Genomic DNA, 12,041 nt, shown 5'->3' on the forward strand with positions numbered 1-12,041 from the left:
AATATAGAGGAATATAAGAAATAAAGTAAAAATCACCTAAAAATTCCATTACCCAGAGATAACCATCAATTAGTTTGTGATCTTCACTTCAGCCGTTTTCCTATGAATACACACATACACATATAATTTTACATGAATGGGATCATATAATACAGACTAACTACTCCCTCGACTTCATACTCCTCAGAAAAAAATAACAGCAATGTTAACAACTAGATGTATCCTTCCTCACCCTTCTCCACACTCTACATTACTTTTAGAATCACCCAAAGCAATAATGCTATATTAATTTTGGAAAAAAACCCTTCTACATGATTTTAAATATATCACTTACATACACTTGTTCAGTCCATAGAGGGCCACCAAATAAACAATGGCATTAAGATTTTCTTACCTTGCTGGTTTGTGGTACTGGCAAAGAAAGTCAAACCTTTCATCTGGCACAGGTACTCTGCTCTCATTAGGATCAATAGTGCAGAATGGAAAGTTTTCTGCTGAAGCCTGGCTATTGGTTAACACATTGAAGAAGGTAGATTTCCTAAAATGAATAAAAACAATTTCAATCAATTCTTAGGCTAACACTGAGAACAATCTACCTCACTCTCATTTCAATGCTCAAATAAGATCCACAAGGATTATAAAACCAATCTGGGAAGGATGGGGGTGGGAAAGAATAATACATTTTTACTAAGAGAAATGTATGAAATTTTCAACAATGCAGCTCATGATTTATAATTAGGTTACATTCCTATCGCAGTCTATTTGGAACTTGAAAAGCATTTCCCGAAAGAATCTTTGTTATAAATGATAGCTAGTCTCACATAATACCACAAAAAATTTAATTCCTAAAGTATCTGGTAGTACCAGTATCACTTCACCTACATCTACTATAATCTTCTCTAGCATAAATGTAGAGAGGTGTGTATCTAGTGAGGTCAATCACTTCCCAAGCATTCTGAATTGGGAAAGAGATGCTAATTGTCTAACAGGAAATGGAAAGTTGGAGCTCAGACTCCATTCTAATTGCTAGTACGTAAGAATTACTGCTAAGTCTAGAATTGTGAATGGTAAATTATGAAAGTCAAAATGTGAATTTTCTCAAGGTATAACAAAGCAAGAAAAAAATCTATTAATGAATAAATTGGTCACTAATTTTCTAATTATCTGATTCTTATCAGGTAATACATGCTCAGAGAATGCCAACTTATATTAACACCAGCCACATTTTTAAAAATATGATAATTACAGTGTCAAAAATCATAGAATAAAATTCAAAACAAAATGGGATTTTTATAAGTTTGTTGATCTGTTTTGTACTAGTTTTCAATTTCATCATTAATATGGACTGCAGAGAATTCACTGAAGTGACTTTTCCTTGCTCCAGAAATAAGACTGTAGCACACATGAGGATTTAAAATGAAAATTACTGTTATATAATTTTTTTAAACTAGAAGAATTGAGGAAGTAGATAAGGATTATGTAGAAAGTGTGAGACTGGTGCTTGCTAACTCGACCTAGACATGATTACGTAAAAATGTTCAAATATGGACCAAACTTGATAACAAAAGGATATTCAAAAAGTACAATGTTAGGATGATGGAATTACGGATGATTATTATTCTCTCTTTTGCAAATATTTTTTATGGTAAAAAATATCTATTAAGATGAGATCTAAACCTATCCTTATCAGGAGAAATTTATAGTTTTATAGTTATTACAGTTACCTCATCTGATTGAACTTTTAAACAGAAGAATCTTTTTTTTTTTTTTTTTTTTTACCTCTGAGACCCTTATAAGAGAGTAATGAATAAAGGCAACCATCAAGGCATATCTGAATACCACTGCTGAGAAGTATGTTTGGGCAACAAGACATTTAGCTTGCATCTGCCTGCAGGTCTTTAAATATTGCTCTTATATCACATTCAGACTAAACATTTTGGAATAAAGTAGAAATATTCGCTAAAATAGTCACTTAAACTATTACTGGTTACTTAAGGCACCGTTGGTCAAATCAGTAGCTTTCAAATGCCTGCCTATAACAGAATCAGCTGAGAATGTAAAGGCAGGCATGACCAGGCCTCTTTCCAGACCTGGTGTAGGGCCCCGTATTGTAAAAATATCTCAGGTGATGCAGACGTAAAGTCAGATTTTGGAACCACTGGGCTAGATTCAGACTCAGCTAACAACCTATGAATAATACTGACTGTCATAGAATTTATACTGGCAACCTCAAAGAGGCTGGTAACAATTCCAGAACTTTAGGAATGATAATCAAGAGGAAATCACTAGTTTCTACAGTGCTAGCTTTTAATTTCAATCCTGTTAAGATAAATGTCATAGTACTTAATTTAAAATAATCTGTTTATTTATAAAATTACAGTCCATCTAATTCCAGAAAGACTCTGAAGTTTAATACAATTTAGAAAATTAACACCTATAATAGGGCAGATAATTTTTAAAAAGAGAATTCACATGCAGACTATGATCTTTAAATCCCATGTCCATTAAAAATAACCAGGACTGGGGGCCAGCCCGGTGGCATAGTGGTTAAGTTCGGCACGCTCTGTTTCAGCGACCTGGGGTTCGTGGCTTCCGATCCCAGGCATGGGCCTACACACTCATCAAGCCGTGCTATGATGGCGACCCACATACAAAATGGAGGAAGATGGGCACAGATGTTAGCTCAGGGCCACTCTTCCTCAAGCGAAAAAGAGGAAGACTGGCAACAGGTGTTCGCTCAGGGCCAATCTTCCTCACCAAAAAAGTAAATAAATAAAAAATAACCAAGACTCCTTAAAGAAATGGCTAGTTCCAGGTCTAGGACCAGAAATATATAAGATGAGTTTCAAACAGTTTTTCCCAAAGGAAAACGAGGAAGCTATTAAAGGCCATAGAGTCCTATAGAAAGCACTCTGGAGCCAACCTGAATAGGCCTACTGGCCAAAGATGAGTCAATCTGAGCATCAACAAGAATAGCTACAATGCACTGTAACAAATCAAACAACTTTATATCCATGAGTTGTTAATAATCCTCAACAAAACAAAACCAAAAAAAAAAAAAACTCTCTGGCCACCATTTAAGGATGCTAGGTGATTGACTCTTTTGAAGATTATTAAGTAAAGCACTTATTGCATCTTTCCTATACAAACTGTACTTTTAGAGTAACAAAGAGTTTATTAAAAGAAAATTATTATATAGACATATTCCAGCCAATACATGAGGAAAGAATAAAAAACTTCAAATATCACCATTTTGAACCCCTAAGGAATTAATGGATCTGGGTAATGATCACCAATGATAGTTAATACTGCAAAAAGAGAAAAAAACATAGTAACTCCTGGGCCGGCCCCGTGGCTTAGCAGTTAAGTGCACGCGCTCCGCTACTGGCGGCCCGGGGTTCGGATCCCAGGTGTGCACCGATGCACCGCTTCTCCGGCCATGCTGAAGCCGCATGCCACATACAGTAACTAGAAGGATGTGCAACTATGACATACAACTATCTACTGGGGCTTTGGGGAAAAAAAAGGAGGAGGATTGGCAATAGATGTTAGCTCAGAGCTGGTCTTCCTCAGCAAAAAGCGGAGGATTAGCACAGATGTTAGCTCAGGGCTGATCTTCCTAACAACAAAAAAAAAAACCATAGTAACTCCTAACAGAAGTACATACGCCATCTTTTAAATATTCTTGTCATAAAAATTATCTGACCCAGCCAGCCCTGATGGCCTAGTGGTTAAAGTTCTGCACGCTCCACTTCTGTGGCCCGGGTTCAGTTCCCGGGCCCGGAACCACACCACTCGTCTGTCAGTGGCCATGCTGTAGTGGCAGCTCACATAAGAATCAGAAGAACTAACAACTATACACAACTATGTACTTGGACTTTGGGGAGGAAAACGGAAGAAAAAAGGAGGAAGACTGGCAACAGATGTTAGCTTGGGGCGAATCTTTCCATGCAAAAAAAAATTATCTGATATTAATCTGATCAAGCCTTTAGATATGACTACCACTTTATAGGAAATATAGAGGACAGAAGAGCATATTAAATGACACCACATAGACGCAATCAACAAAATTCAGACTTTGGAAAATTCTGTAAGATAAACAACCAGATTTCTTAAACAAGTCAATTGTGAGAGCGAAGAAATTCTGCTTCTGGGTGAGATGCAAAAGCTAACAGCAGACTAGTACTCTCATCCACAACTAGAAAAGCCATATAAATGCAGAATACAGAAAGCTTCTGTTTGATGGGGCTAGGAATCTGGAAATGGAATGCAAATGGGAAAAAAAACTCAAAGAAGTGATCTGACCTCTACAGACACTTTTACCCTGGGGACATCTTTTCTGGGCAGAGGAAGGAGGCCAAGAATCCAGGCTTTGGGGGCTGGCCCCGTGGCATAGTGGTTAAGTGCACGCGCTCTGCTACTGGCGGCCCAGGTTCAGATCCTGGGCGCACACCGATGCACCACTTCTCCAGCCATGCTGAGGCAGCGTCCCACATACAGCAACTAGAAGGATGTGCAACTATGACATACAACTATCTACTGGGGCTTTGGGGAGAAAAAGGGAAAGAAAAAAAAAAAAGGAGGAGGATTGGCAATAGATGTTAGCTCAGGGCCAGTTTTCCTCAGCAAAAAGAGGAGGATTGGCATGGATGTTAGCTCAGGGCTAATCTTCCTCAAAATAAAAAATAAAAAAAAAAAAAAGAATCCAGGCTTTACACTCATTGAAAACTGATGCTGAAGGACAGAGAACTCAGCAAAGCATTCGGACGAGACTTGGAGGATCTCAAGAACACAACCAGTTTCCTCTTCAGGATATTTCTCCCAGGAGGGAAAACTACAAGTGTGCTGAAGTAAATGGTGACATAAATTGGCCCACTCTCCATACCTTATTCCCCTCCCCACAAAAAAGTAAAAAATAGAATGTGATAGTTAGGTTGACAAAACAGTCCATGAGTCCTTAATTATCTAAAATGTAACTAAAGTATTGTATACCTGCAATGAAAATATTACAAAATAACATTACCATAAAAGTACTTACAGCATAATTTAAATATATTAATTAATCCAAACACTTATAGAACACTTGTGCCTTTTGGGGGGACAAAAAAAGGGCAGTTGTATTTTGTAGTTAAAAAAACTGCTCATTGCTATTACCATAGTTATAGCAACTGCAATATAAAAAGGCCATAGGGAGTTTATGAACTTATTTTCACATTTACGGCTATTATTAAGTATAGCATTTTTGACTGCTTAATTGGACAAAAATATGTTTTCTAATAAATAAAGTTTATACCTTAAAACACTATATGGTAAAAATATAGCAAAAGAAAGTCCCATTATCTCTTAGGCTGAAAAAATTCTTACATAGACTCAAACTAGACTTGGAAGACAAATCTCCATTTTCACAGATCATCTCATCTTGGATATGGATTTTAAATTTCATAAAGTCCAAGTCATCTGTACCTTCCAATAGCTTTGTAAGTACAAAAAAGTAAAAGAAATAAGGAAGAAGAAAAAAGAAAAATTTCTAAGGATTATTACTATAGGCTTCAGTGACGTTAAGACATTTTGATCTATTCAAATCTATTAAAGAGAAGCTTTGCAAAAGCAAAGAATTTGAAAGTTTTGGCCTAAGCCTGGCATGTTAAAGCCCATAAAGCTTTCTGTGAAATGAGGATTTTACATACACACACACACACAGACATATTTAGAAACCTTAAGGTTATTATTAAAGCTTGAAAATATGAGAAAGATTCAAAATTGTAAGAATCTCTCTTATGCAAGAATGGGTTTACATAAATATTTCAGCAATGATAGCATTAAAAAAAAAAGGGTGGCTAGACTAAACGTATGCCCCCTCCGTTTAGGACCTACATGCTTTATTTTTGAAATTACATATTTTACTGTGATAAGTAAATCTGACTGAATAGATGTTTTATCTAAAACCTTATGCAAAATTACATTATGTATTGGGAAGTTAGGGTACCAATGCAAATTCTCACAGCATTCTGAATTAACTCTTTATACATCACATATCCAAAACATGGAAAATAGCAGAAGTCCTTTCAAAATGTTTTAAATTTAGATATAACTAAACTATTAAAAACTATCTGCTATATACAGAAATAAATACAGATGACAGAAATAAATACCAATATGTGTATACACGGGTTATATAACCACATATATTTCCTCACTCTATCAGGTGAGAGGGCCTAAAAGCAGTAACACCCCAGCAGGAAGGAACATACCTAGAGCCCAGATCTTAGTTTCTAAATACTACTCTCCAATAAAGGAAACCAGGGCTCCCTGGAGACAAGGCTGGAACAGGAAAAATACAGTATTAGCTTGAAACATCTTACAGTGTCAGAGAGTAAGGAAGTAACTCTCTTTAAAAAAAGAAAGAAATTAAAAAAAAGATGGGAGGATGTCAAAAGGACTGAGGAGGCAACTTGAAAGAGCTCCCAATGGCCCAAATCAGAACAATCTAAGCAACAAAATACTGATAATACAGATATGCGTCACTTAACAGCAGGGCTATGTTCTGAGAAATGTGTTTCTGTTAGGCAAATCTGTCATTGTGAGAACATCACAGAACATACTTAAATCAAGCACAAGAGAAAATGACGCAATCAAGAGACAGGGTAAACACAGATGTATGAGGCTACTGACAGCATAACACGACATACTGTTGTTTTACAGTAAACTTTTTTTAAATAGAAAGAGTATACTCTAAAATAATGATCAAAAGTATAGTATAGTAAATACATAAACCATAACATAGTCGTTTATCACCGTTATCAAGTATCATGTACTGTACATAATTGTATGTGCTATACTTTTATACGACTGGCAGCACAGTAGGTTTGTTTACACCAGCATCACCACAAACACGTGTGTAATGCATTGTGTTACAACCTTACAATGGCTACAATATCACTAGGCAATAGAAAATCTTCAGTTCCATTATAATCTTATGGGACCACCATCGTACATGCAGTTCATAGTTGACTAAAATGTCGTTATGACATTTTAGCCAATACATGACTGTATTGGATTATAACCCAAAGAATGAAACAAATTTTAGTGAGTCCAAATAGAACTATATAAATGATTTAATAAATACCTAAATGTGAGGAAAAAGAAAAATAAATCTTCCTTATGGAAGAATTCCAAATAATAAATGTAAAAGGAATAAAGGAAGTAGAAAATCACCATTAGAACACCACACTAATAATTGCTGCAGGCAAAATCACTGAGGAATGATAAAATTTAGTCAGGGAAACTTTAAAGAGAAACAGGATATTTGAATAGCCTCAAAATATCTTTCCCCCATAATATTAACTAATTACTGTGGTGATTTTAACAAACATCTACAAATTCTTTGATACTCTTTCCTTTAGGAAGTGGACCTTAATTCCCCTCCCCTTGAGTGTGGATTGGACTTAGTGACTTGCTTCTAATCAATAGGGTAGGGAAAGGGAAAAAGGATAATTTTACAGTGGAGAAATCTGGCAGACACCACCTTAACCAAGTGATCAAGGTTAACATCACCAGTAATAAGTCATGTTGGTATTATATACCCCTCAATATGATGCAATGAGAAGGGCACTTCACCTCAACAGTATTCTTCCCAACAGCCCATAGCATGATTCCTGATATCAACACATATTACAAAGCTACAGTAACCAACAGCGTGGAACTGACATAAAGATAGACACATAGACCAATGGAACAAAATAGGGAGCCCAGAAATAAACCTTCCCGTATACAGTCAAATGATCTTCGACAAGGGTGCCAAGACTACACAACGGGGAAAAGATTGCCTCTTCAACAAATGGTGCTGAGAAAACTGGACAGCCATATACAAAAGAATGAAGTTGGACCCTTACCTTATACCATACACAAAAACTGACTCAAAATGGATTACAGACCTAAACGTAGGACCTAAAACTATACAACTCCTAGAAGAATACATAGGGGAAAAGCTTCAGGACATTGGATTTGGCAATGATTTCTTAGATATGACAGCAAAAGCACAAGGCCACAAAAGCAGAAATAGAAAAATGAGACTACATCAAACTTAAAAACTTCTGCACATCAAAGGAAATAATCAACAGAGGGAAAAGCAACCTACAGAATGGGAGAAAATAACTGCAAATCATATGTCTGATAACGAGTTAATAGCCAGAATATAAAAAGAACTCCTATAACTCGACAACAACAACAAAAGTAGCCTTAAAATGTTTCATTTAAAAAACAGGTAAAGGACCCAAATAGACATTTCTCCAAAGAAGATAAACAAATAGCCAACAAGCATTATGAAAAGATGCTCAACATCACTAATCATCAGGAAAATGCAAATCGAAACCACAATGAGATATCACCTCACACCCATCAGGATGGTCACTATGAGGGAAAAAAACAGAAAATAACAAGTGTTGGCCAGGATATAGAGAAATTGGAACTCTGGTACACTGTTGGAATGTAAAATGATGCAGCGCTATGGAAGACAGTATGGAAATTCCTCAAAAAAAAACTAAAAATGGAATTACCATATGATCTGGCAACCCCACTTCAGAGTATTTACCCAAAAGAATTAAAAGCAGGATCTCTAAGAGATATTTGCACACCCATGTTCATTAGAGCCTTATCCACAACAGCCAAGAAATGGAAGCAGCCCAAATGTCTACTGACAGATGAAAGAATAAAGAAAATGTGGTATACACATAACAATGGAATATTACTCAGCTTTCAAAAAGAAGGAAATCCTGTTGAATGCTACAACATGGATAAACTTTGAGGACATTAGGCTGAGTGAAACAAGCCAGCCACAAAAGGACCAATACTGTGATTCTACTTATATAAGATATCTACAGTAGTCAAAATCATGGAAACAGAAAGTAGAACGGTAATTGTCAGGAGTGGGAGGAGAAGAAAATTGGAAGTTGCTATTCAGTGGGTACAGAGTTCCAGATTTGCAAGATGAAAAAGTTCTAGAGATCTGTTACACAACAATGTGAATACAGTTAACACTACCGATCCGTACACTTAAGAATGTTTAAAGGGTAAATTTTATATTATGTGTTTCTTTCCTCAATTAAAAAAAAAAGTCCACAGCATGAGAATACATCAAACTCGAATTGAGAGACATTATACAAAATACCTGATTAGCACTTCTCAAAAGTAAATGAAATTTTTTGTGACCTTTAAAAGGTATATAGTGGGGCCGGCCCGGCCATGCAGCGGTTAAGTGCGCGTGTTCTGCTGCGGTGGCCTGAGGTTCACAGGTTCGGATCCTGGGCATGCACCGACGCGCTGCTTGTCAAGCCATGCTGTGGCGGCATCCCATATAAAGTAGAGGAAGATGGGCATGGATGTTAGCCCAGGGCCAATCTTCCTCAGCAAAAAGAGGAGGATTGGCATTGGATGTTAGCTCAGGGCTGATCTTCCTCACCAAAAAAAAAAAAAAAAAAAGTATATAGTGGAAAAGAAAAAATGACATTAGTGGGAAAACTGGTGAAATCTAAATAAAGTCTATAGCTAATAGTAAATAAATAAATGAGCAAAAAAAATCTATCTGAAATTATGTGGTGATATAGCAACAGAGACCAGAATTCTGAAAACAAAACAATGAAAATTAAAAGACTTAAAAGAAAGCCAATTAATCTATGAAGTACTTTTAAGGCACAGAATTATTGCTGAAATAATAACAGGAAAGAGTGAACAGGAGAGCAGATCTGTTGTCCAAAAGTTTATTCAAAACGTATTAAAAAGAGAAAGCAAATAATTCCCAAATCACAAATTTCCATGAAAGAGTAGACACCCTGGAACGTTGACAAGTATACAGTAAGATTTAACTTCATTCAAAATGGTATTGGGAAATTTTGCTTCCTCTTTTCCAATGGGACTGCCCTCCTGCCAAAATGAACTAGAAAACCAGACAAAATATACAAAATAACAGTTTTCAGACAGAGGACAGTATGCAGCACAGGACTGAGTTCCCTGAGAGAACAGCAAGTTTTCTCAACTGCCCCACGTTACTGCCTAAGGGTGGTTTTAAAGCCACAGCACAGGGAGGGGGAACCAACAGAACCTGGCAGTCATGCCAAATTAAAGAGACTAAAATGAGAGTTTAAGGAGGCCAAAGCAGCTAGAATTTACAGAGCAGTGTGTGTGTACTGGAAAGGAAGGAGTTGCACAGAGAGAGGGCTCTGAACATCAGCAGAAGGTGTCAAGAACATGGCTGAGTAATGATTTGTATACGAGTAAGTTCAGTTTCCAAAAGTCCAGGGAAAAAACCACCCAAAAGCAGTAGAGTGAACAATTCTCAGGCCTCAGACAGAGCTTGGAATAGTTCACATTCCTACCAGCCAGAGTAGAGAATTTTTATAATATAAGGGAACTTGGATAGAGTCTTCAAAAGAGTCATATCTTAGTATGAAGGCTAAAGTAGCACCCGAGCAAAAAATATTATGAACTCATAAGAAAACATAATAGGAAACCTCAAAGGAATCAAAATGAAACACAAATAACTAAATGCTGGAACAAAGTCCAGCACTCTTTAAAGGAATACTATAAAATTCAGCACTCAACATAAAATCTAACATCTGGAATCCAATAAAAATTACCAGGCAGGCAAAGAAGCAGGAAAATATAGACTAAAATCAGGATAAAAGTCAATCAATACAAACAAACCCAGCAAAGATGATGGAATTAGCAGAAAAGGACCTTAAAATAAATGTTACAAATCTTTTTAGAATTTTCTGAAGGATGTAAAGGGAAATATGAAGACAATGAGAAGTGAAATGAAAACTATCCAGACAGAGCTATTGTATGAAAAATACACTATCTGAAATAAAATGAAATGGAAATGGAAAACACACTGGATGTGATTAAGTGCAGATTAGATACTGCAGAAGAAAAGATCAGTGAACATGAAGACAGAGCAATAGAAACTATCAAATGAAGCATAGAGAAAAAAAATAACCAGAGCTTCAGTGGAATACTATCTAAAGGACTAACACACACACAACAAAAGTCCCAGAAAGAGAGGAAGGGAACGGGGGTGGGGGGGGAGCATTCACAGAAATCCTGGCCAAATATTTTACAAATTTAATGAAAATCATAAGCTCACAAACCTAAAATCTCAACAGACATCAAGCAAAAGAGGCATAAGGAAAACCACACTAAAGCATATGAAAATCAAATTGCTGAAAACCAATAGTAAAGAGAAAATTTTAAACACAGCTAGAGGGGAAAAAACAAAAACAAGCATCACTTAACCAAAATAAGAATGACAACAGACTTCTCATTAGAAAGCTAGAAGAAAATGGAAGATACCTTCAAAGTGCTGAAAGAAAAACTGTCCCTGAAAATCTCCCCAGTGAAAATTTTTCAAAAACGAAGGCATAATAAGCACATGAAAAGATGCTCAATATTATGAGGCATCAAGGAAATGCAATTCAAAACCACAATGAGATACCACTTCACATCTTGGCTATAATCAAAAAGATAATAAGCATTGGTGAGAATGTGGAGAAACTGGAACCCATACACTGCTGGTGGGAATGTAAAATGGCACAGTCGCTTTGGAAAACAGTTTGGCAGTTCCTCAAATAGTTAAACACAGAGTCAACATACAACCTAGAAATTCCACTCCCAAGTATACATCCAGGAGAGACAAAAATGTTTACACAAAATGTGTGTATTCCCAGGCTTGCGCAGAGAAAGTACAAATAAACCTGAAGACACTGTGGTCCCCAAAAGTAGAAAACACTCAAAAAATAGAGGACATGTCGAAGGAATATGTGTGAACAGGAAGGCTCCTGATGGCCAAACCTGGGCAATTTGAGCAACAAAATAAATAACAGTAGTAACCGATTATAACCAACAAAGTAAAATAAGAACAGATCCTGATATAAGTAAATTATAATCAAATACATGAATAACACAATAGAATTCCCATTGCTGCTTCTATAAATTGTTCCTTCTACATTTATAGAAGGAACAATGGAAATTTTAAAATCATCATTTGGTAA

The 12,041-nt window shown here is 36.3% G+C and overlaps 1 protein-coding gene across 1 annotated transcript in view; it reads right to left on the reverse strand.

The window, feature by feature from the left end:
* Positions 1 to 12,041, reverse strand: part of OLA1 (Obg like ATPase 1) — a 174,396-nt gene that overhangs the window by 152,997 nt on the left and 9,358 nt on the right. Inside the window, exon 3 of the mRNA XM_004426636.2 lies at positions 395 to 538. Within this exon, the coding sequence (XP_004426693.1) occupies positions 395 to 538 (144 nt within the window). The remainder of the gene's footprint in view (positions 1 to 394; positions 539 to 12,041) is intronic.

The sequence above is a fragment of the Ceratotherium simum genome, chromosome 9, assembly GCF_057802395.1.
Source record: "Ceratotherium simum simum isolate JZ-2026a chromosome 9, ASM5780239v1, whole genome shotgun sequence".
Lineage (NCBI taxonomy): Eukaryota > Metazoa > Chordata > Mammalia > Perissodactyla > Rhinocerotidae > Ceratotherium > Ceratotherium simum.